The sequence below is a fragment of the Salmo salar genome, chromosome ssa19, assembly GCF_905237065.1.
Source record: "Salmo salar chromosome ssa19, Ssal_v3.1, whole genome shotgun sequence".
NCBI classification, from domain to species: Eukaryota; Metazoa; Chordata; class Actinopteri; order Salmoniformes; family Salmonidae; genus Salmo; species Salmo salar.
The window spans coordinates 73,419,230-73,446,036 of record NC_059460.1 but is presented as its reverse complement, the minus strand read 5'-3'; the positions used below and the strand labels follow the sequence as shown (position 1 = coordinate 73,446,036).

General features: G+C 43.2%; 1 protein-coding gene and 1 pseudogene across 1 annotated transcript; one reads left to right on the top strand and one right to left on the bottom strand.

Annotated features, from left to right (window-relative positions):
* Positions 1 to 1,778: 1,778 nt before the first annotated feature.
* LOC106579578 (DNA repair protein XRCC2-like) lies at positions 1,779 to 4,507 on the bottom strand. Its single transcript, XM_014159612.2, has 3 exons — positions 4,250 to 4,507; positions 3,689 to 3,770; positions 1,779 to 3,589 (listed from the first exon to the last, which is right to left on the bottom strand). Exons 1-3 carry the CDS (start codon positions 4,286 to 4,288, stop codon positions 2,787 to 2,789), a joined length of 924 nt encoding a protein of 307 aa, XP_014015087.1. The 5' UTR covers positions 4,289 to 4,507; the 3' UTR covers positions 1,779 to 2,786.
* Positions 4,508 to 10,974: 6,467 nt separating this feature from the next.
* Positions 10,975 to 25,722, top strand: LOC123728973 (actin-related protein 3-like; annotated as a pseudogene).
* Positions 25,723 to 26,807: the final 1,085 nt, after the last annotated feature.

Genomic DNA, 26,807 nt, shown 5'->3' with positions numbered 1-26,807 from the left:
AAAAGCTGAAATTTCTTGAGTAAATAAGTATTCAACCCCTTTCTAATAGCAAGCCTAAATAAGTTTAATAGTATAAAATTGCTTAACAAGTCACATAATAAGTTGCATGGCCTCACTCTGTGTGCAATAATAGTGTTTAACATTATTTTTGGACTACCTCATCTCTGTACCCCACATATACAACTATCTGTAAGGTCCCTCAGTTGAGCAGTGAATTTCAAACAGATTCAACAACAAAGACCACGGAGGTTTTCCAATGCCTCGCAAAGGGCACCTATTGGTAGATAGGAAAAAAATAAAAACATCAGACATTTAATAGCCCTTTGAGCATGGTGACGTTATTAATTACACTTTGGATGTTGCTTCAATACACCCAGTCATTACAAAAATACAGGCGTCCTTCCTAACTCAGTTGCAGGAGAAGAAGGAAACCATTCCGGGATTTCACCATGAGGCCAATGGAGACTTTAAAACAGAGTTTAATGGCTGTGACAGGAGAAAAATGAGGATGGATCAACAACATAGTAGTTATTCCACAATAGTAACCTAAATGAAAGAGGGAAAAGAATGAAGCATGTACAGAATAAAAACATGCATCCTACTGAAAAGAATGTGCAAAGCAATTAACTTTTTGTCCTGAATAAAAAGTTTATGTTTGGGGCAAATTCAATACAACACATTACTGAGTACCACTCTTCATATTTTCAAGCACAGTGGTGGCTGCATCATGTTATGGGTATGTCTCTAATCGGTAAGGACTGGGGAGTTTTTCAGAATAAAAAGGAAACGGAATGGAGCTAAGCACAGGAAAAATAACCTGATTGTCTGCTTTCTACCAGACAGTGGGAAACTAATTCCCCTTTTCAGCAGGACAATAATGTAACGGTTGTCGTCGGGAATGGAGGACCAAAACGCAGCAGGAATGTGGATGCTCATCTTGTATTTATTTTAAGTCAAGAGAACACCAAAATAACAAACGAAGAACTCACGAACAACAAAACAGTCTTGACATGCTCACGCACGCACGCACGCACGCACGCACGCACGCACGCACGCACGCACGCACGCACGCACGCACGCACGCACGCACGCACACACACACACACACACACACACACACACACACACACACACACACACACACACACACAAAACAATCTCCCACAACACTACACCAAACAATTACCCATATATAGGACTCTCAATCAGAGGCAACGAGAAAGCACCTGCCTCCAATTGAGAGTCCAACCCCCCATTAACCTACACAGAAATACCACAAACCAGAAAGAACATAGAAATACAAAACATAGAACATAAACCAAAACCCGGAAATAATAAATCTAACACCCTACTACATAAACCATCACCCCGAAACACATAAACAAAATACACTCTGCCACGTCCTGACCAAACTACAATAACAAATAACCCTTATACTGGTCAGGACGTGACAAATAAACTAAAACACAAGGCAAAATGTACACTGGAGTTGGTTTCCAAGATAGTGAATGTTCCTGAGTGGCCGAGTTACAGTTTTGACTTAAGTCTACTTAAATCGCCATTGACCCCCCCCCCCCCCACTTTTTGTACACTGCTGCTACTCGTTGTTTATCATCTATGCATAGTCACTTCACCCCTACCTACATGTACAAATTACCTCAACTAACCTGTACCCACGTACACTGACTCGGTACCGGTACCCCCTGTATATAGCCTCGTTATTCTTGTGTTACTTTTCATTATTATTTTTTACTTTAGTCTATTTGGTAAATATTTTCTTAACTCTTCTTGAACTGCACTGTTGGTTAAGGGCTTATAAGTAAGCATTTCACAGTAAGGTCTACACTTGCTGTATACGTGACAAATAAAGTTTGATTTAGGCTGGGTTTCTATACAGCACTTTGTGACATCAGCTCATGTAAGAAGGGCTTTATAAATACATTTGATTGATTGATTTGATCTGAAATTCTATGGCAAGACCTGAAAATGGTTGTCTAGCAATGAGATCAACAACCAATGTAAGAGACCTTGAAGAAATTTGAAAATAATAAATAGGCAAATGTTGCACAATCCAGCTGTGGAAATATCTTAAGACACTTACCCAGAAAAACTAATCGCTGCCAATGGTGCTTCTACAAAGTAGACTCAGGGGTGTGAATGCTTATGTAAATTAGATATTTCTGTATTTAATTTTCAATAAATTTGCCAGAATTTCAAAAAACATGTTTTCACTTAGTCATTATGGGGTATTGTGTGTGGATGGGTGAGAATTTTTTTTCTTCTTGAATTCAGGCTCTAACACAACAAAATGTGGAATAAGTCAAGGGGTATGAATACTTTTTGACACTGAATGTACAGTGTATGAAAGTATTGAGACCTATTGACTTTTTCCTAATTTTGTTAAGTTACAGCCTTATTCTAAAATGTATTAAATCGTTTTTCCCCCTCATCAATCATCACAAAATTCCCCATAATGACAAAGCAAAAACAGGTTTTTAGAATATTTTCTACTAAAGCATACTTTTGTTCTAAAGTATTCAGACTGGTTTCAAAACATTTGCAACCTCTGTAACAGTTGCCTTATCTTACTTATTTTTTTATTGATTTATTATTTTACAAATGACAAACATCAAACATAATAACATCCACATTTGGTGGATTAAAATAATCCAACAAATGTAAGAAATAAAATCACTAAAAGTTGCTGTAGTGTCTAATGGATCTTCTATCAGTTTAACACATCCAGAATCAGAATAGAATTAAATCAATTGAGTTCAACAACATCTTCATAAAAACTGAACACCCCCTCCCATAACATAAAAAGAGGAGCATTTAGTGCCTCTTGTACTTGTGGTAGTGCATGCAGCTGAAAACACCTGCTTTCTGTCCTTGGTCACCTCTCCTTTGGAGAACAGCACTCTGTGTGTCACTAGCCTCTGCCAGGCCCTGCTGAGGTAGGCCTTGTCAAAGTTTGAGGCATGAGAGGACCACTGTCTCCAGGAGGAAGACGATGAGGATGGCTCAGAGAGCCCAGGTGTCATGGCCGCCACGTCAGCCTGAGCCGAGTGCCCGTAGTTCCTCATGATGGCGTGCGTGGTGGCGAACACCACTATACGGTAGTCTCTCAGCAGCCGATCCAGGAGCTCTGAACACTTTCTGAGGTTGGCTTCCTGCTTGGCCACGCTCTCCCCTCCCCCACTCCGGTCCACCCAATAGAAGGCTGAGATGCTGTCGATGACCAATAGGCACAGAGCGGGCCGGCTGCAGAAGGTATTCTCCAGGTAGTGCAGTGTGAGAAGCAGCTGGACTGAGCTGGAGCAGTGAACCACGAAGAGTCGGCCTAGGCAGGCTCGCACCCTCTCCTCAGGCTCTACCACCGCCCCACTATCCTCTCCTTTTGCGTCCTCCCCCAGGCGCTGCTCCAGTACTGTCACCAGCCTCAGCATGTCAAAGTGGTAGTCGGTGTCCACGTACATGACTTCCACCTCCAGGCCCCCCCGGTCGGCTGGGAGGATGCAGTGGGTCACCAGATGGTACATGGTCTCAGTCTTTCCACTTCCCTCGGTACCATGGAACTCCACTACGTCACCTGGAGAATGAATGTAAAAGAAATGTCAACTATGTGACTACTGTAATCATTTCTTTATATGGCATGATGATGCCACGTTTATATACCAGGGCAAACTACCTTGAATAGGTCCAGCACCATCAGGAAAGATGTGAGGTTCAATGTCCCTCAATGACCGCCTCCCCTCCAACCTAGCAAACAACTGAAAGAAAATACATTCTCATTTAGAAAACAACATAATATATTCATGACCCATACGTTACTTCTGATTTTACTTTGATAACAAAGTACTTCTAGCTGCTAACTTGAAGTTCAGGTTTACCTTCGGTATTCAAAAGCAGGAAAACTGCTGATCAGAACCAGGAAGTGACTGTGAAATGTTTGTTAGAACTAAGCTAACTGCGATGTGTCTCTGTGGTTACTAGTTGGTTGTGTGGAACTGTTAACAATGTTAGTTGTCGAGTACATACTCGTTAACCTGTATGGAGTGTGTGTCGAAAGGGATAGAAAAGCACGAAAGGGATATAAAAGAGCACGTACAAAGAAAAGGTTGGTTAGCTAAGAACATGGGGATATACTTGATGGAAAGGAGCACATCGCCATAGACATCATGTTACTTTATTAAAAACCTTTCATTAGATACTTATTACACTTATAGGGTAACGTTAATTTGCAACATACTTGTGCACCGTTCTCTGTCATTTTGGCAGTAGTTGTCATCCCTTGTATCTGTCAGGAAAAAAGATCGCGCTTTTTCAAATCGACTTCCTGCTTTTGGTATTTTACCGTAATATCTGGCACAAACGAGCTATATGCATTGTTACAGAATCTTTGGTACACAAAATGAAAGTAGTTAAGCATAATTGCTATTAATCCTAACGTTATCAATAATAAAGTATATTAGCTCGTGTGACATAATATTATTTTCCTGCTTTTCATTGGGCGCGTGAGGAATGGTTACAGCATAACAAGGTTGCCAAAACTTCGCGTCCAGAGAGGAAACAGTGGAGTTCAGATGCCACCTTGCGTTGTTTACATTGAAATACAATAGTGGTATTCTGGCTGCGTTTTACAGGCAGCCCAATTCTGATATTTTTTCCCAGATCAGATATTTTTAACAGCTGATCTGATTGGCCAAAATATAAATTAGTGAAACAAATATCAGAATTGGGCTGCCTGTCAACACGCATCCTTAGATGTTTTTACGGATTCTTCATTTAGGCTACCGAGTGGCGCAGCCGTTTAAAGCACTACATCTCAGTGCTAGAGACGTCACTACAGACCTTGTTTCGATCCCGGGCTGTATCACAACCGGCGATGATCGGGAGTCCCATATGGTGGCACACAATTGGCCAAGCGTTATACGGGATAGGCGAGGGTTTGGCCGGGGTAGGCCATCATTGTAAAATAACAATTTGTTCTTAATTAACTTACTTGCCTAGTTAAATAAAGGTTAAATAACAAAAATGTGGTTATTTAATTAAACTGTCCTTAACCATGTTATAAAGAAAATACATTTTCACAGGTTTCAATAAAGTCGTTTTTTTCTGTAACAGCTGATCCAGCACCATCAGCAACCATTCTACATGACAGAGCATTTTGCTATGAGAAACGGACTCACGGTCAGGTGTGCTAGTTCCCATTACTACGCTCGAGTGGGGAACGGAGCCAGCGCGTTTACAATTTTTCCATTTTCCGTTTGACTATGGAAATACGCTCGCTGTCAAACTACTAGAAATATAAATAACGGAACAGAGAAATAAGCGAGCACGGGGCAGAGCAATCAGCCTTCTATCCAACCTTCAATAATACACTGTATTTAAACGAACTTTTTGATACAGTTGTTGCAAATAATCTATGGTGTTTTGGGGACATTCTTTCGTCATCATGAGCATGGCAGTCCACCCACCACCTTGCGTGATAGATTGTGGGACTGGGTGAGTTTGTTTGCTGGAAAAAGCTGAGCTTGCATTGAAGGTATGTGATCTGCCTCGAAAATGACATTTACTAAGGTTATGTTGCCAGGTCGCAGTTGTAAATGAGAACTTGTTCTCAACTGGCCTACCTGGTTAAATAAAGGTGAAATAAATAAAACATGTTATGCCACCAATCGACACAACCTTTTGCCATCTGACTCTGTTCCACTGCAAGTGGAAAGAACCTTCTCAGTTAATGATAATAAGATTACTAATATATTATTACAATATATTAAAAATAACAAGAGATTAGGTTAGGTATGCTTTTAATGTAAGTACAGTGCCAGTGGCTAAGTGTAGTAGGCTCCTCTATTGAGATTGTAATACCGTAGGACAGAATAGTCTAAACTAGTTCTGAAAAAGTTAAGCTGAGGTTTGTTATTACTGGTTGATGCAGGACACATGACTCAGGAGTAAATAGGTCAAATAGCTGGTCACCTGGAGGGGGGAAAACCCCATCAGAGATGGGTCATGATGGTATGATTTTGCTGTGGCTTTGCTACATGGGTTGTTCAAATTCTCTTTTGGTGGGAAAATGCATTACTTTTTTACATTTTATAGCAAGGCTACAAATAATTTAAAATGGATCAACATTAAATCGTATCCAGGCTTGTTGCAAAAAATGACATCTATTAGTGGTAGGAGCCTGCAATAAATTACAGTATAGAATCAAACAAATTAAGATTTTTGCAGAGCTTCAGCTTTCTGAATCTGAAGGCTAGACCTGTACACTCACAGGTGTGATTAACTTGATGAATACCTCAGCCAGTGGGCAGTACATTAGTTAAGGACTCTATTAATTAAACCACTGCATGTTTTGAGTAACAATATCAATTTTAGAGGAGATTACTTTTTCCTCCATGATGAATTAGCTTGGTTAATAAACAGGAAGTTATACTTAATCAGAAAGGCTAGGATCGAGACACAACCTGGTGTTGTGAATTTATTATAGGGAACTAATTCCAAAATGTTTCGGTTGTTTCTGAAATGTTAATTGCAAATTGATTGGGATAGAAAATATTACCAAATGCATTCTGCTTTGTCCGTGGTACAGACAATAAATACAGTGCCTTCAGAAAGCATTCATACCCCTTGACTTTTTCAGTTTGTTGCCTGAATTTAAAATGTATTAAATTAAGATTTTGTGTCACTGGCCTACAATACCCCATAAAGTCAAAGTGGAATTATGTCTTTAGAAATGTTTTTGCATGGACTCACTGTGTGCAATAATAGTGTTTAACCTGTCTGGACTAGGGGGCAGTATTTTCACGGCCGGATGAAAAACGTACCCAATTTAAACAGGTTACTACTCTGGCCCAGACACTAGAATATGCATATTAACACTCATTAAAACACTCTGAAGTTTCTAAAACTGTTTGAATGGTGTCTGTGAGAAAAACAGAACTCGTATGGCAGGCAAAAACCTGAGAAAAATCCAAGCAGGAAGTGAAAAGTCTGGGAATTGTAGTTCTTCTTTTGATTGTCTATCGAAGCTCCAGTGTCTGTGGGGTGACGTTGCACTTTCTAAGGCTTCCATTGGCTGTCTAAAGCCTTCAGAAAGTGGTTTGAGCATTTTCCTGTCACTGGGCAGAGTATAGGAGCTCAGTTACTGAGTGGTCTGCCTGGCAACAAAGTGATTGGATATGCTCGGTCCCGCGAGCGCACCCCTCCTTCTTTTTCTTCTTGAACGAATATGATATTGTCCGGTTGGAATATTATCGCAATTTTACGTTGAAAATACCATAAAGATTGATTTTAAACAGCGTTTAACATGCTTCTAAGTACGGTAATGGAACATTTTGACTTTTCGTCTCTCGTTCCGCGCTCGCGCGTTACCCTTTGGATAGTGCTCTGAACGCACGAACAAAACGGAGGTATTTGGACATAAATATGGATTATTTGGAACAGAAACAACATTTCTTGTGGAAGAAGCAGTCCTGGGAGTGCATTCTGACGAAGATCAGCAAAGGTAATACAATATTTCTAATACTAATTCTGAGTTTAGGTTGCCCCGAATTTGGCGGGTGTCTGAATAGCTCGCCGTGATGGCTGAGCTATGTACTCAGAATATTGAAAAATGTGCTTTCTCCATAAAGCTATTTTAAAATCTGACACAGAGGTTGCATAAAGGAGTAGTCTATCTATAATTCTTAAAATAATTGTTATGTATTTTGTCAACGTTTATGATGAGTATTTTTGTAAATTGATGTGCACATTCACCGGACGTTTTGGTGGGAATACATTTTCTGAATATCAAACGTCAATGTAAAATGCTGTTTTTGGATATAAATATGAACTTTATCGAACAAAACATACATGTATTGTGTAACATAATGTCCTAGGAGTGTCATCTGATGAAGATCGTCAAAGGTTAGTGCTTCATTTCGCTGTGTTTTGGGTTTTATTAACACATGTCCTTGCTTGGAAAACGGCTGTGTGATTATTTTTGTCTATGTACTCTCCTAACATAATCTAATGTTTTGCTTTCGCTGTAAAGCCTTTTTGAAATCAGACAATGTGGTTAGATTAACGAGAAGTGTATCTTTAAAATGGTGTAAAATAGTCGTATGTTTGAGAAAGTTGAATTATGACATTTTGTTGTTTTTGAATTTTCCGCCCTGATATTTCACTGGCTGTGTCCCGCAGGTGGCGTCCCACCCAGCCCGTAGAAGTTAACATGATTTTTGGATGACTACCTCATCTCTGGTCTCTCAGTCGAGCAGTGAATTTCAATGTCATATGCGTTGTAAGGGACAGACCAAGGCACAGCAGGTATAGTGCTAATCTTCTTTCTTTATTTTAAAGAGAGCATTCAAACAAAATAAACAAAACGACGAAACAGTCCCGTAAGGCACACAGGCTAAACAGGAAACATAGAAACAGAAAACTAGAACAAATTCCCCTGAAACAAACCAACCCCAAAACACACAAAACAACCCCCCTGCCACGCCCTGACCATTCTACTATGGCAAAATTACCCTTCTCACTGGTCAGGATATGACAGTTACCCCCCCCCGAAGGTGCAGACCCCGACTGCACCCCAAACAAAAAACCCACAAAAACAACCCCAAACCTAAAGGGAGGGAAGGGAGGGTGGTTCCTGTGCTACACCCAACCCTTCCGCCAATCCTCCAGCTACGGAGGTGGCTCTGGCTCCTGGCGTAGCCCCCGTTCTGCGCTGCCGACCACCGCCGGAGGCTCTGGGCTGCAGACCATTACCGAAGGCTCTGGGCTGCAGACCGTCGCTGAAGACTCTGGGCTGAGGGGCGTCGCTGGAGGCCCCGGGCTGAGGGGCGTCGCTGGAGGCCCCGGGCTGAGAGGCGTCGCTGGAGGCCCCGGGCTGAGGAGCGTCGCTGGAGGCTTCGGGCTGGGGAGCGTTGCTGGAGGCTCCTGGCTGAGGGGCGTCGCTGGAGGTTTGCTTCGTGGGGCTGGCATACAAGGCGCCAGGCTAGTCATACACACCTTCAGGCTCGTGCGGGGAGCAGGAACAGGACGTACTGGGCTTTGGTGGCGCACTGGAGGTAGAGTGCGAGGAGCAGGCACAGGGTCCACTGGGTCTTGGAGGTGCACTGGAGGTCTGGAGCGCACGGCCTGCACAACCCGCCCTGGCTGAATACTCCACTCCGCTCGATCACTGCGGGGTGCGGGCAAAGTTCGCACTGGCCTTTGTATGTGCCCTGGCGACACAGTGCGCGTCACCACAAAATACGGTGTCTGTTCCCTCACTTGCTCATCATAGTAAGCCCGGGAAGTTGTCTCCGGACTCCATCCTGACCCTGCCCAACTCCCCTTGTGCCCCCCCCTAAAAATGACTAACTAGTAACAATCCCGCACACAGCCTAACCTGCAGCGGGGAAATTTATACACACCGAATCACACACAACAAGACACAGGTGTGACAAACCAGACTGCTAAACGAAAAAGGAAAATGGGATCGGTGGCAGCTAGTAGGCCGGCGACGACGACCGCCGAGCACCACCCGAACAGGGAGAGGAGCCACCTTCGGTGGACGTCGTGACAGTACCCCCCCCCGACGCGTGGCTCCCGCAGCGCGCCGACGCCGGCCTCAAGGACGACCCGGAGAACGAGGTGCAGGGCGATCCGGATGGAGGCAGTGAAACTCACTCAGCAGAGAAGGATCCAAGACGTCCCCCACCGGCACCCAGCATCTCTCCTCCGGACCATACCCCTCCCAATCCACGAGGTACTGCAGGCCCCTCACCCGACGCCTGGAATCCAGAATGGATCGTACCGTGTACGCCGGGGCCCCCTCAATGTCCAGGGGGGGCGGAGGGACCTCCCGTACCTCAGCTTCTTGAAGCGGACCAGCCACCACCGGCCTGAGGAGAGAAACATGAAACGAGGGGTTAATATGGTAATAACGGGGGAGCTGTAACCTATAACACACCTCGTTTATCCTCCTTAGGACTTTAAATGGCCCCACAAACCGCGGACCCAGCTTCCGGCAGGGCAGGCGGAGGGGAGGTTTCGGGTCGAGAGCCAGACCCGATCCCCAAGTGTGAATACTGGGGCCTCACTGTGGTGGTGGTCAGCGCTCCTCTTCTGCCAGGCCTAGGCCCGGTTTAGGTGCTCCTGGACGGCCTCCCAGGTCTCCCTCGAGCGCTGTACCCACTCCTCCACCACAGGAGCCTCGGTCTGGCTCTGGTGCCATGGTACCAGGACCGGCTGGTACCCCAACACGCACTGAAAAGGCGAAATGTTCGTTGAGGAGTGGCGAAGCGAGTTCTGGGCCATCTCTGCCCATGGAACATACCTCGCCCACTCCCCTGGCCGGTCCTGGCAATACGACCACAGAAACCTACCCACATCCTGGTTCACTCTCTCCACCTGCCCCTTACTCTCGGGGTGAAAATCAGAGGTCAGACTGATCGAGACCCCATGAACGCTCCATGAACGCCTTCCACACCCGGGATGTGAACTGGGGACCCTGATCAGAAACTATGTCCACAGGCACCCCGTAGTGCCGGAAGACGTGTGTAAATAGGGCCTCCGCAGTCTGTAGGGCCGTAGGGAGACCGGGCAAAGGGATGAGACGACAGGACTTAGAAAACCAATCCACAACGACCAGGACCGTGGTGTTCCCCTGGGAAGGTAGGAGATCGGTCAGGAAGTCTACCGATAAGTGTGTCCAAGGCCGCTGTGGTACCGGGAGGGGTTGTAACTTCTCTCTAGGCAGGTGTCTAGGAGCCTTGCTCTGAGCGCACACCGAACAGGAGGAGACGTAAAACCTCACATCCTTAGCTAGCGTGGGCCACCAGTACTTCCCCCTAAGGCTTCGCACCGTCCTATCTATGCCTGGGTGACCCGAGGCAGGTAACGTATGCGCCCACCGAATCAATCTATCGCGGACACCAAGCGGGACATACCTCCATCCTGCAGGACACTGAGGCAGAGTGGGCTCCGAACGACATGCCCGCTCGATGTCTGCATCCACCTCCCACACCACCGGCGCCCCCAGATAAGAGGCCGGAAGTATGGGGTGGGATCGATGGGCCGTTCCTCCGTATCATACAGACGGGACAGTGCGTCCGCCTTAGTGTTCTGGGAACCTGGTCTATACGAGATGGTAAATCTAAATCTGGTGAAATACATGGCCCACCTTGCCTGACGAGGGTTCAGTCTCCTCGCCACCTGAATGTACTCCAGATTACGGTGGTCAGTCCAGATGAGGAAAGGGTGTTTAGCCCCCTCGAGCCAATGTCTCCACACTTTCAGCGCTTTTACGACAGCTAGCAGCTCCCGGTCCCCCACGTCATAGTTTTGCTCTGCCGGGCTGAGTTTCTTCGAAAAGAAAGCGCAGGGGCGGAGCTTCAGTGGCGTGCCCGAGCGCTGTGAGAGCATGGCTCCTACCCCAGCCTCGGACGCGTCCACCTCCACTATGAACGCCAAAGAGGGATCCGGATGAGCCAATACGGGAGCCTCGGTGAACAGCGACTTCAAGCGATCAAAAGCTCTGTCCGCCTCAGCCGACCACCGCAGACGCACTGGCCCTCCCTTCAGCAGTGAGGTAATGGGAGCAGCCACCTGCCCAAAACCCCGGATAAACCTCCGGTAGTAATTGGCAAACCCTAAAAACTGCTGCACCTCCTTTACCGTGGTGGGAGTCGGCCAATTACGCACGGCCGAAATGCGGTCACACTCCATTTTCACCCCTGATGTGGAAATGCGATACCCCAGGAAGGAGACAGACTGTTTGAAGAACATGCATTTCTCAGCCTTGACATATAGGTCATGCTCCAACAGTCGCCCAAGCACTTTGCGCACCAGAGACACATGCGCGGCACACGTTGCGGAGTATATCAGGATGTCATCGATATAAGCCACCACACCCTGCCCGTGCAGATCCCTGAGAATCTCGTCTACAAAGGATTGGAAGATGGCTGGAGCATTCTTCAACCCATACGGCATGACGAGGTACTCATAATGGCCGGATGTGGTACTAAATGCTGTCTTCCACTCATCTCCCGCCCGGATCCGCACCAAGTTATACGCGCTCCTGAGATCCAATTTTGTGAAAAAGCGTGCTCCGTGGAATGACTCCGTCGCCGTAGCGATGAGAGGTAGTGGGTAACTGTACCCCACCGTAATCGAATTTAGACCTCTATAGTCAATGCACGGACGCAACCCTCCTCCTTTCTTCTTCACAAAAAAGAAACTCGCGGAGGCGGGTGACATGGAGGGCTGAATGTACCCCTGCCTCAGAGATTCAGAGACATATGTTTCCATAGCCACCGTCTCCTCCTGTGACAGGGGATACATGTGACTCCTGGGGGGTATGCGTCTACCTGGAGGTTTATCACACAATCCCCTCATCGATGAGGTGGTAATTTGGTCGCCCTCTTCTTACAGAAGGCGATAGCCAAATCGGCATACTCGGGGGGAATGTGCACAGTCGGGACTTGGTCTGGACTCTCCACCGTCGTTGCACCGATGGAAAATCCCACACACCTGCCTGAGCACTCCTCTGACCACCCCTTTAGAGCCCTCTGTTGCCACGAAATGGTAGGATTGTGAAAGGCCAACCAGGGAATCCCCAGCACCACCGGAAACGCAGGAGAATCAATGACAAAAAAACAAATTCTCTCCTCATGATCCCCCCGCGTAACCATGTCCAGTGGAGCCGTGGACTCCCTGACCACCCCTGACCCTAATGGTCGACTATCTAGGGAGTGCACCTGAAAAGGTTTGTCCAGCGGAACCTGGGGAATCCCTAACCTATGTGCGAAACCCCAATCCATAAAATTCCCTGCTGCGCCTGAATCGACTAGCGCCTTATGCTGGGAATGGGGAGAAAACTCAGGGAAAGAAATTAAAACATACATGTGACCAACAGGGGGCTCTGGGTGAGCCTGGTGCTGACTCACCTGAGGTGTACGAACAGTGCTCTGCCGGCCGTCTCGATTCCCGAGACGAGCCCCTCCAACACCTGTCGGCAGTGTGCCCTCTCCGACCACATCCGGTACAGGAGGAGGCCCCTCCTCCGGTCGCCCTCGCTGCAGCACCTCCTAACTCCATGGGGGTTGGAGCAGAGGTGCTGGGGGATGGAACCAACAGGACCCTATCCAGACGCCTGCGGGTAGCCAGCAGGTTATCCAACCTGGTGGACATGTCCACTAGTTGGTCCAGGGTGAGGGTAGCGTCTCTGCAGGCTAGCTCCCTGCGGACGACCTCACGTAGGCTACACCATAGTGGTCAATCAGGGCCCTGTCGTTCCACCCCGAGCCGGCGGCCAAGGTCCGGAACTCCAGTGCGAAATCTTGAGCGCTCCTTGTCTCCTGCCGCAGATGGAACAGACGCTCACCCGCCGCTCGCCCTTCCGGGGGATGGTTGAACACGGCCCGGAAGCGGCGGGTGAACTCTGGGTAGTCGTCCCTCGCCGAGTCTGGTCCCTCCCAGACCGCGTTGGCCCACTCCAGACCTTTACCGGACAGGGAGGAGACAAGGGCGCTCACGCTCTCCTCTCCCGAAGGAGCCGGGTGCACGATTGCCAGGTACAGCTCCAGCTGGAGCAGAAAACCCTTGCACCCGGCAGCCGTCCCATCGTACTCCCTCGGGAGGGCGAGCCAAATACCGCTGGGCCCGGATGGTGCCGGCACAGGTGATGGTGTAGGGTGGTACACGGTGGGTGCAGGGGTAGGCAGACCACCCCTCTCCCATCTCTCCATCGTTGTCATCACCTGATCCATGGCTGTCCCGAGATGGTGGAGAATGGTGGTGTGATGTAGAACGCGCTCCTTCATAGACGTGGAGGGCGCGTCAACTCCTGCTGACTCCATGATTGTTGGTGCGGGATTCTGTAACAACCTCTTTCCAGAGGGGGGGTGTGTGAAATCAGCAGCAGGAGAGCAGAAGGGTTCCAGGGAATCAAATGTATTTTAATACAGGCGGTCCCAAAAGCACAGCACAAAACGCACAAGGTAACCACATGAAACATATCATCCAACCACAGGGATTGGAACACAGTTCACACAGAGGAGAAACCTCAACTCCGAAGATCTAGCGAACACAAACGTCCACGGTAAAACACATACCGTTCAAAAATGAAAACAAAATCCCGTGGTGCAGGCACGCACCTCTTACCGTACTAACTAGTAACAATCCCGCACACAGCCTAACCAGCAGCGGGGAAATCTATACACACCGAATCAGACACAACAAGACACAGGTGTGACAAACCAGACAGTGCTAAACGAAAAAGGAAAATGGGATCGGTGGCAGCTAGTAGGCCGGCGACCATGACCGCCGAGCACCGCCCAAACAGGGAGAGGAGCCACTTCGGTGGACGTCGTGACAACAAGACATTTTTGGACTCACCTTGTTGTGCTGTGCTCACTTGAACAGGAAGGGGGATCGGTAGTCCTTCGTGGGCAAATTGTCATCCAAGTCTGTCATTCTCTGGATTTATGGTGCTTTCCAGACAACTGGGAACTCGGACAAAACAAGGTCAAAGCATGATGACGCCAGTGATCTTCAAGTCGGAGCGCTAGAAAGAGTTCCGAGTTGGATGACCGTTCAAAACGTATTTTTCCAGTCGGAGCTTGTTTTTTCAGAGTTCCCAGTTGTCTTGAACTCACGGAAGTCTGAGATTTCCTAGTTCCGAGTTTCCAGTTGTTTTGAGCGTGACAGAAGTCATGCTGTATTGACGGCATGGCCAATGTTGAATGTTTATCCTTTTAAGCTTGGAAAAGAGACCCTTACACCCAGACTTGGACCACACACCCACTCCACTGAATAGCAGGCCAGTGATTGCTTTGCAATGCTTGCAGTTAGTCACTGATTCCTTCCAAACCAGTCATTGTTGAATTTACGATTTACAACTTGTGTAATGTTTATGTCCAATGGCCGATGAGCACCGATACATTTTATCTATAATTTCTCTTCATTATTTATCTTCATATGACAAGGATTGAAAAGGACTTGCCAGTAGATTGTCTACTTGATTCATGATGATGACTGCTAGCTTGCTAGCTAAGATTTTGAAAGTATGATGTTGACATGATTAGTCCAATCAAAGCTACGGTAGATATAATAAAATGTGATTTGACGTCATTTTATCTGTGGCCAAAGACCTTGAGCCTTCTTGAATGGGCATTTCTAATGTAACTCTATGGCAGCACCCAAGGGGCTTGGATTTTCAAGCTCTACCTGTAGATTTTGCGATGACGTAGTGTCCCATGAGTGACAGAACATTGAGCCAATCACTGCGCAACTAGAGAACATTACCAACCCCGTATTTTCCGCTGGCTTCCCCTCCACCACAGAAAGCACCTGCATTTTGGAGCTTCCTTAATCAAGAAAGCAAAAGAGACCAAGTTCGTATGCAGCTTTATGAACTCAATGATAAAATATGTATTTTTTACATTGTTTGCAAACTGATGTGACACGTATTAAAATTAATGCCAAAATGACATGCAAAACAGGCACCATTTTTTGGGGGGACGGGTCGCCACTGAAGGGGATGATTTATTTACCATCCCTTCCCTGATAGAAACAGCCCTGTACCATGGGTTTGTAAACCCAAGTGAGGTACTGCTACATCAGTCCAGACATTGTGAAGGAATTCACCAAACATGACAAGGACCCTGGGAAATGGACAAAGTGGTACAAAGGCATAAATGCCATCAGTAAATCTGAATCCAACATAGACGTTGGATATGAATGCTTTCTATGTCCAGAAATATTATTTCATCCAGATGTATTTATTAATATTCTGATTTCTGAATATTGGCTTGCATTTATTTTACACTACACTATTTATAAGTATCTAGTGAGAACTAACATGACAACAGTTATCAATCAATGCTGTTATCCAATAATTATCAAATTTTTATAAATCGCTAATTTGAAATAAGTATCTTCGAAGAAGCATCAATTGTTATCATGTTAGTTATCAGCAAAAAACAGAAATCATTGTTATGCAGAATGAAAATATTGGATTGTTCTCATTTAAACATTCACTTTTAATACCCACTAAATCTGCTCCTGTGTTTTACAGTTGCCAACCCAGATTTCATGCAGCCCATCTCAGAAATAGTCGATGAGGTTATAATGAACTGTCCAATAGATGTCAGAAGACCTCCATGTAATGTACGGTTTCAACACAGCGCATTCGACAGAGTGGTGTAATAGGGAAATGCATATCTTTCAAGTTTAACCATTCAAGTAGGAATATTTTTTTTTTTTATGTCAGACTTGCTCTACCATACATTTAGTACAATAATTTATTGAACGTCGTGTGTTGAATTTAAGTGTGGATTGTGAATAGTTTTTCATATTTTGTCCACCAGGCGTCAGTGTGTACCTTGTTGACTTACTGGCAGATGCATGTTGGCCTTGGGTGGAAGTAAGGAGGCTCCCAGACTTGAACACGCAAGCTGACTTAGTCAATGGCCATTTCAGTTCACTTTCTACTCTTCATGATAGCTTAATCTCTTGGCATTTAGCTTGGATAATACCAACACAACATAAAACTCTTCTAACACAGAATGAGTGAAAATTATCTTGCTCTCATGTATTGTACATTTTTATGATCCCATGCCACTCATTTGCATATCAAATTAAAACATAATTTAAAAGAGGAAGACCTGTGTTATAATACTACAACAGTCACTGCATCTCTGCAAGGCAACAAAACAAACAAACAAATATAAAAATCAATAAAAATAGGGATTATATCTTATGATCAAACCTGGTAAACAAACCATTATGCAAAAACGAAAAACAGAAAATAAAACATTTACAAAAAAACACTGAAACATTGAGATAAGTTAATGAACTTGTAAAAGCCCAGTGAGCTAACTGCCTGAATGAAATTCCTGATAATCTTCTGGACAATTTAATACATTTAACAATTCAATGACCATCCTAGCTAACGAGCAGCAGAGTCATAACATCTGAGGTGGACTATAAGCCCAAATTGAAAGGAGGTCATCTGCAGTAAAACGTTCTGCTGCTGGGCTTTCATCTCCTCTGACACTGGTAGTTAATGGATTCAGAAAGGCAAAAACTTGATTGGAAAGAGGGATGAAGGAAGGAGAGAAGGATGACAAATAAAGGGAGAGAGGAACTTTTTTTATTCCAACCCATCCCAATCTAAACAACAGGATACATTTCCTCGCAAAGCCTCCAAAGTTCATTGACAAAGGATTTAACCTCTCGACCTGTAAAGACGAAGGATCACTGGTTGATCCCCTATTATCGCTGGGCGTTAATATTTAATTTGGGTCAAATGAGAGAGTCCGGTTTTCCCTGAGCCTTGTCATCTCTGTCTCTCTCTCTCTGTGTTTGGTTAATGACCACGTTCTGAGACCTAACTAGCATAGCCTTTAAACATAAGACATCAGCAACTTTTTTTCTTCACTTCTGTCTCTTGATTATTGTGTGTTTAGCAGGGTTGGGATCAATTCCATTTCAATTCAGAAAGTAAACCAAATTCCAATTCCACATTTTCCTAATTGAAAAGCATTTTTGAGAATTGTAATTTCAGTATACTTCCTGAATTGACTGGAATATAAATGGATTTTGACTGCAACTCTGGTGTTCAGCCAGATTGAATAGTTCCTGGTGAATGAAGGTGTTGTCATTGTTTTGATGTGCTAGAAAACGGCCGCCCTATAATAGTGCTGTACATTGCAGAATATTGTCCTGTCCGGCGGTTCCACCATGTTCAGAGACTTTGGCCGGCGGCTGCAGAGGGACCTGAAGTGGTCGGTAGACACCCGGTCAAACTGACTGGGGAGCTCAGTGGAGAAAGGATAAAGGTGTGTGTATCTGTTTGGAAGGATAAAGGTGTGTGTGCTTTCCCGCCAATCTGTTTGTGCTTTCCCTCCAACTCCTATGGTCATTGTCATGTTTGGCTTAATAATGACTAAAGGAGTTGGCAATACAGATCTGACATTGTCCAGGCTATTGTGATGCAGGGTAGAAACTGGGCTCAGGGGATGGATGGTAATCTGTATTCTTTCATGTTGTTTTCAGCCCATGGAGGCCTGGGTGGTTACACATGCCGCGCTGCGCCGTGTGGTTTGGAGGATCCATGCTGGCCTCTACAGTAAGACTACACACACAGTGCACATGCGCACACACACACACACACACACACACACACACACACACACACACACACACACACACACACACACACACACACACACACACACACACACACACACACACACACACACGCACATGCGCACACACACACACACATGCATGCACACAGATAGACATTACATTTTTTACATGGTCATAATCATTCATTTGATTTGGGGGTGGGTTAATTGGAAAGTTAACAGGTTCTGTTTTTATTATCATATTTATTATTACAATTGTCTACTGTAGTAATGTCTGTATTGAACCACTGTCTAATGTAGTAATGTCTGTATAGAACCCCTGTCTACTGTAGTAACATTGCTCGTCCATGCATAACATTGATCTAAAATTGACCCTAGAAATAGTACTGTTGGGAGATCTGGAGAGACCGGGTCTGTCAATTACTAATACTCTAAGTAAAATCATTTATCTTCAACTTGCAATCTGTGGATTCTATTCGATTAGATAGATTGAAATTGTATGTTAAACATCACAGCATAGTTGAAAGATATATGGTGCGTAGAAATCTGAAGAGGGTGGCCAGCAGAGATAGGTGGGATGGGCTGACGCTTGTGGAACTGGAGACAAGTGGGAGTGGAGTTACTGGTCGGGGGATAGAATGACGGTCAAAGATAAAAGTATAGAAAATAAAGTAAAAATAAAACATAACAAAAAGTACCTTTGAATGACACTGAGGGACAGTGTTTTTACAGCTAATGCCGGTTTGCCTGAGGCTGATGCTGTGCAGGTGTTTGTACACATGCATATACACACAAAGTCATTAATATAAAATACACGGACACACACACACGTAAATAGTGCCATACATGCACTCAAACATATTCAGTTGGCCTTGCTGTTATGATTTTTGTTGTACTTGATGTCTTTTGTTTTTTGCATTGTTGTTTTCTGTTTCCTTTTGCATTTCTCTTTTTTTCTCTTTTGTTCATTTTCTTGGTCTCCCCCCACCGAGACCAAGACTACCAAGACTACTACCGAATGGAATAATTGTTTTATTTTATTTGTGTCTTATTTTCTTGGTGGGGGTGACTGTGGGAGGGGGGTTTCGTAGCTTGGGCCGGTGGCTGATGGATCGCTGGTTCGGGTCCCTGTTCGGGTCCCTGTTCGGGTCCCCGTTTGCTCGTCTATATGTTTTCATATTCTTAATTCCATTCCTTTACTGGATTTGTGTGTATTAGGTATCTGTTGTGTAATTGTTAGATATTACTTGTTAGATATTGCTGCACTATTGGAGCTAGAAGCATTTCGCTACACCCACCACGTGTTAAACACGTATATGTGTACAATAAAATTGGATTTGATTTGATTTTATAGAATCTCTGTCTACTGTAGTAATGTCTGTATAGAACCACTGTCTACTGTAGTAATGTCGGTATAGAACCACTGTCTACTGTAGAAATGTCTGTATAGAACCACTGTCTACTGTAGAAATGTCCTCATAGAACCACTGTCTACTGTAGAAATGTCTGTATAGAACCACTGTCTACTGTAGAAATGTCTGTATAGAACCACTGTCTACTGTAGAAATGTCCTCATAGAACCACTGTCTACTGTAGAAATGTCTGCATAGAACCACTGTCTACTGTAGAAATGTCTGTATAGAACCACTGTCTACTGTAGTAATGTCTGCATAGAACCACTGTCTACTGTAGAAATGTCTGCATAGAACCACTGTCTACTGTAGTAATGTCTGTATAGAACCACTGTCTGCTGTAGAAATGTCTGCATAGAACCACTGTCTACTGTAGAAATGTCTGTATAGAACCACTGTCTACTGTAGAAATGTCCTCATAGAACCACTGTCTACTGTAGAAATGTCTGTATAGAACCACTGTCTACTGTAGTAATGTCTGCATAGAACCACTGTCTACTGTAGAAATGTCTATATAGAACCACTGTCTACTGTAGAAATGTCTGTATAGAACCACTGTCTACTGTAGTAATGTCTGCATAGAACCACTGTCTACTGTAGAAATGTCTGAATAGAACCACTGTCTACTGTAAAAATGTCCTCATAGAACCACTGTCTACTGTAGTAATGTCTGTATAGAACCACTGTCTACTGTAAAAATGTACTCATAGAACCACTGTCTACTGGAGAAATGTCTGTATAGAACCACTGTTTACTGTAAAAATGTCCTCATAGAACCACTGTCTACTGTAGAAATGTCTGTATAGAACCACTGTCTACTGTAGTAATGTCTGCATAGAACCACTGTCTACTGTAGAAATGTCTATATAGAACCACTGTCTACTGTAGAAATGTCTGTATAGAACCACTGTCTACTGTAGTAATGTCTGCATAGAACCACTGTCTACTGTAGAAATGTCTGAATAGAACCACTGTCTACTGTAAAAATGTCCTCATAGAACCACTGTCTACTGTAGTAATGTCTGTATAGAACCACTGTCTACTGTAAAAATGTACTCATAGAACCACTGTCTACTGGAGAAATGTCTGTATAGAACCACTGTTTACTGTAAAAATGTCCTCATAGAACCACTGTCTACTGTAGAAATGTCTGTATAGAACCACTGTCTACTGTAGTAATGTTTGCATAGAACCACTGTCTACTGTAGAAATGTCTGTATAGAACCACTGTCTACTGTAGTAATGTCTGTATAGAACCACTGTCTACTGTAGTAATGTCTGCATAGAACCACTGTCTACTGTAGAAATGTCTGCATAGAACCACTGTCTACTGTAGTAATGTCTGTATAGAACCACTGTCTACTGTAGAAATGTCTGCATAGAACCACTGTCTACTGTAGAAATGTCTGTATAGAACCACTGTCTACTGTAAAAATGTCCTCATAGATCCACTGTCTACTGTAGAAATGTCTGTATAGAACCACTGTCTACTGTAGTAATGTCTGCATAGAACCACTGTCTACTGTAGAAATGTCTATATAGAACCACTGTCTACTGTAGAAATGTCTGTATAGAACCACTGTCTACTATAGTAATGTCTGCATAGAACCACTGTCTACTGTAGAAATGTCTGTATAGAACCACTGTCTACTGTAAAAATGTCCTCATAGAACCACTGTCTACTGTAGTAATGTCTGTATAGAACCACTGTCTACTGTAAAAATGTCCTCATAGAACCACTGTCTACTGTAGAAATGTCTGTATAGAAGCACTGTCTACTGTAGTAATGTCTGCATAGAACCACTGTCTACTGTAGAAATGTCTATATAGAACCACTGTCTACTGTAGAAATGTCTGTATAGAACCACTGTCTACTGTAGTAATGTCAGCATAGAACCACTGTCTACTGTAGAAATGTCTGTATAGAACCACTGTCTACTGTAAAAATGTCCTCATAGAACCACTGTCTACTGTAGAAATGTCTGTATAGAACCACTGTCTACTGTAGTTATGTCTGCATAGAACCACTGTCTACTGTAGTAATGTCTGTATAGAACCACTGTCTACTGTAAAAATGTCCTCATAGAACCTCTGTCTACTGTAGTAATGTCTGTATAGAACCACTGTCTACTGTAAAATGTCTTCATAGAATCACTGTCTACTGTAGTAATGTCTGCATAGAACCACTGTCTACTGTAGAAATGTCTGTATAGAACCACTGTCTACTGTAAAAATGTCTTCATAAAACCACTGTCTACTGTAGAAATGTCTGCATAGAACCACTGTCTACTGTAAAAATGTCCGAATAGAACCACTGTCTACTGTATAAATGTCTGCATAGAACCACTGTCTACTGTAGAAATGTCTGTATAGAACCACTGTCTACTGTAGAAATGTTTGTATAGAACCACTGTCTACTGTAGAAATGTCTGTATAGAACCACTGTCAACTGTAGGAATGTCTGTATAGAACCACTGTCTACTGTAAAAATGTCTGTATAGAACCACTGTCTACTGTAGAAATGTCTGTATAGAACCACTGTCTACTGTAAAAATGTCCTCATAGAACCACTGTCTACTGTAAAAATGTCCTCATAGAACCACTGTCTACTGTAGTAATGTCTGTATAGAACCACTGTCTACTGTAAAAATGTCCTCATAGAACCACTGTCTACTGTAGAAATGTCTGTATAGAACCACTGTCTACTGTAGTAATGTCTGCATAGAACCACTGTCTACTGTAGAAATGTCTATATAGAACCACTGTCTACTGTAGAAATGTCTGTATAGAACCACTGTCTACTGTAGTAATGTCTGCATAGAACCACTGTCTACTGTAGAAATGTCTGTATAAAACCACTGTCTACTGTAAAAATGTCCTCATAGAACCACTGTCTACTGTAGTAATGTCTGTATAGAACCACTGTCTACTGTAAAAATGTCCTCATAGAACCACTGTCTACTGTAGAAATGTCCTCATAGAACCACTGTCTACTGTAGAAATGTCTGTATAGAACCACTGTCTACTGTAGTTATGTCTGCATAGAACCACTGTCTACTGTAGAAATGTCTATATAGAACCACTGTCTACTGTAGAAATGTCTGTATAGAACCACTGTCTACTGTAGTAATGTCTGCATAGAACCACTGTCTACTGTAGAAATGTCTGTATAAAACCACTGTCTACTGTAAAAATGTCCTCATAGAACCACTGTCTACTGTAGTAATGTCTGTATAGAACCACTGTCTACTGTAGTTATGTCTGCATAGAACCACTGTCTACTGTAGTAATGTCTGTATAGAACCACTGTCTACTGTAAAATGTCTTCATAGAATCACTGTCTACTGTAGTAATGTCTGCATAGAACCACTGTCTACTGTAGAACTGTCTGTATAGAACCACTGTCTACTGTATAAATGTCTGCATAGAACCACTGTCTACTGTAAAAATGTCTTCATAAAACCACTGTCTACTGTAGAAATGTCTGCATAGAACCACTGTCTACTGTAAAAATGTCCGAATAGAACCACTGTCTACTGTATAAATGTCTGCATAGAACCACTGTCTACTGTAGAAATGTCTGTATAGAACCACTATCTACTGTAAAGATGTTTGTATAGAACCACTGTCTACTGTAGAAATGTCTGTATAGAACCACTGTCAACTGTAGAAATGTCTGTATAGAACCACTGTCTACTGTAAAAATGTCTGTATAGAACCACTGTCTACTGTAGAAATGTCTGTATAGAACCACTGTCTACTGTAAAAATGTCCTCATAGAACCACTGTCTACTGTAATAATGTCTGTATAGAACCACTGTCTACTGTAAAAATGTCTTCATAGAACCACTGTCTACTGTAGAAATGTTTGCATAGAACCACTGTCTACTGTAGAAATGTCTGTATAGAACCACTGTCTACTGTAAAAGTGTCTGTATAGAACCACTGTCTACTGTAGAAATGTCTGTATAGAACCACTGTCTACTGTAATAATGTCTGCATAGAACCACTGTCTACTGTAAAAATGTCTTCATAGAACCACTGTCTACTGTAGAAATGTCTACATAGAACCACTGTCTACTGTAAAAATTTCAGAATAGAACCACTGTCTACTGTAAAAATGTCTGTATAGAACCACTGTCTACTGTAGAAATGTCTGTATAGAACCACTGTCTACTGTAAAAATGTCTGTATAGAACCACTGTCCACTGTAAAAATGTCTGTATAGAACCACTGTCTACTGTAGAAATGTCTGTATAGAACCACTGTCTACTGTAGAAATGTCTGCATAGAACCACTGTCTACTGTAAAAATGTCTGTATAGAACCACTGTCTACTGTAAAAATGTCTGTATAGAACCATTGTCTACTGTAGAAATGTCTGTATAGAACCACTGTCTACTGTAAAAATGTCTTCATAGAACCACTGTCTACTGTAGAAATGTCTGCATAGAACCACTGTCTGCTGTAGAAATGTCTGTATAGAACCACTGTCTACTGTAAAAGTGTCTGTATAGAACCACTGTCTACTGTAGAAATGTCTGTATAGAACCACTGTCTACTGTAGTAATGTCTGCATAGAACCACTGTCTACTGTAAAAATGTCTTCATAGAACCACTGTCTACTGTAGAAATGTCTGCATAGAACCACTGTCTACTGTAAAAATGTCCGAATAGAACCACTGTCTACTGTAGAAATGTCTGTATAGAACCACTGTCTACTGTAGAAATGTCTGTATAGAACCACTGTCTACTGTAAAAATGTCTGTATAGAACCACTGTCCACTGTAAAAATGTCTGTATAGAACCACTGTCTACTGTAGAAATGTCTGTATAGAACCACTGTCTACTGTAGAAATGTCTGCATAGAACCACTGTCTACTGTAAAAATGTCCGAATAGAACCACTGTCTACTGTAGAAATGTCTGCATAGAACCACTGTCTACTGTAGAAATGTCTGTATAGAACCACTGTCTACTGTAAAAATGTTTGTATAGAACCACTGTCTACTGTAGAAATGTCTGTATAGAACCACTGTCTACTGTAAAAATGTCTGTATAGAACCACTGTCTACTGTAGAAATGTCTGTTTAGAACCACTGTCTACTGTAGAAATGTCTGTATAGAACCACTGTCTACTGTAGAAATGTCTGTATAGAACCACTGTCTACTGTAGAAATGTCTGTATAGAACCACTGTCTACTAAGCCTAATGATGCTGTGTCTCTTCTTATCCAACTGATCTGCTTTGAAGTGCTGAGATAAATTCTCTTGTTGTATTCCATTTTTCCATCACAGCCTGAGATTGTCCCGGATTGTCACTCAAAAAAGGACTACGATGAGTATCTGCTGCCATAACCCATTCTTTGGTACCATGTCTAATGTTGTACCATGTCTAACCTACCTACAGAACTTGTTGTTCACCCTGGCCTGGTTTCAGTCCATGCATCATGATTGTTACCCTTACTTTACCACCGTAGCACTCTAACCTACCACACGAGAACCCCTTCGACGTTGACGCACAATGAAATGTGTCAACTACAGTATATTGTACAATCAAGGCGTATTTCCACTTAGGACGTACCCCAGGGTTTTACCCAAAAGGCTCAGACTTTTGTGTTTTGAGTTCCACCTCCACAGCCTGGCCCCACTGGGCCTGCTCATACTTGGAGCCAAGGCCCTGGCCACTGGTACTTTTCAGGGGGCATTTATATAACAATGGCTAAATGTGAACATGGGTTAACACCATACCACGGTTAACACCTTCGCACAAAGAACTGTCTTGATGATGCAAAGGTTTTTAATTCTTCTCTTCACAAAGTCCTTAGTGTCAGCCCTAGCGATTTGGAAACAGAGTTCGCCAAAAATAACACTAGAGCCGACATTAACCGAATCACTGGTGACACACTGCTGCTGTATTGGAAAAACCCCATTAGTATATAGGAAGCTACTTAGAAGTAATGTAAAGGACAAAAGTCATTGAATTAGACACAGACCTCCTATAGCACAAAAACAGTGACTGTTCAATATTCTCATTGCAGTATCATTGCAGACTATTTAATAGAATTAAAGAAAGAAAAAATCTAAACTGGAACACTTTGGTTGAAGCCATAAACTGAAGACTGTTTTCTTGTATCAACTTTGTTTGTTTTACACTCTTAAGATTACCTTTAGATCCCAGGCTGCATGAATCATGTGGGAAGGCAACCAATGCTACTTCTGGAGCAGCCCAAGTTCTGTTTGTCCAATATCCATAGAATGTCATGCTTTGAAATTGTATATAGAATATATAAATACTTCAAAATGAGTTTATATTTGTATTAAATATAGTTGATCAGAACATGTGGGTAATAAACAGATGTAGACCATGTGCTGTACTTCATTGACTTGAAATAGTGTATATTCATATCAAAATCAAATCAAACTGTATTTGTCACACGGGCCTCACGGGCCTTCAGCAGTTGTAGTAGACCTTACCTAAATGTAAAGAAGAGATTTTGTTTTATTAGGTCTAAAATTATTGATCCAATTATTTTTGTCAGCCACATAGGATAGATTAACCTTAAATGATCTAAAGGATATAATAATATTTAAGTATTTATTAATGTATTATTGTGTATTAGACTTTGGATGTTATTTCCTTAAGGACATGTGCTCGCTAAAAATACAACTGAAAACTGCTGTATGAGGCTAATGTGAATAAAGGTACTTGGCACCTTCATGGCTTTTTGTTTCTGGTTGATAGCTAATGCGATGCTTTGCAAGACAGACATGCAGTAAATTACTGTCTTTAGTACAGGGAAACAATTATTAGTGACCTAATTGATTTGTTTATTATGGCCATTTCAAGAAAGTATATTCTGTACGCTTTGTAGTCATACAAATTCAGACAAATTGCTAAATTATTAGAGCGCAATTTCCATCCTGGGGTTTTTCAGTCACTGTGTCCAATGTCTGTGGCCAATGGATTGTATGGTGTAAAAATACTACTGATATTCTTGTTTCATGTGATATTAATAGCATTAGTATTCTTTCTGATATTAGCCCATGTCATGGTACCCTATTTTTCCTGATCAGAGTTCTATCCGGTAATGCTCAACATTAGAAACATTAAGAGGCCAACAGTTTCTCCAGGGCCTCAACACACCATGAAGATGTCCTCTTGTTCTTAATGAACTCTCGGATTGCTTTACCCTGGAACTAGGAGCTGTCTGGGTGAATTTGGCACACCCCTCCCGGGACACACAGTAGCTTTGATCCA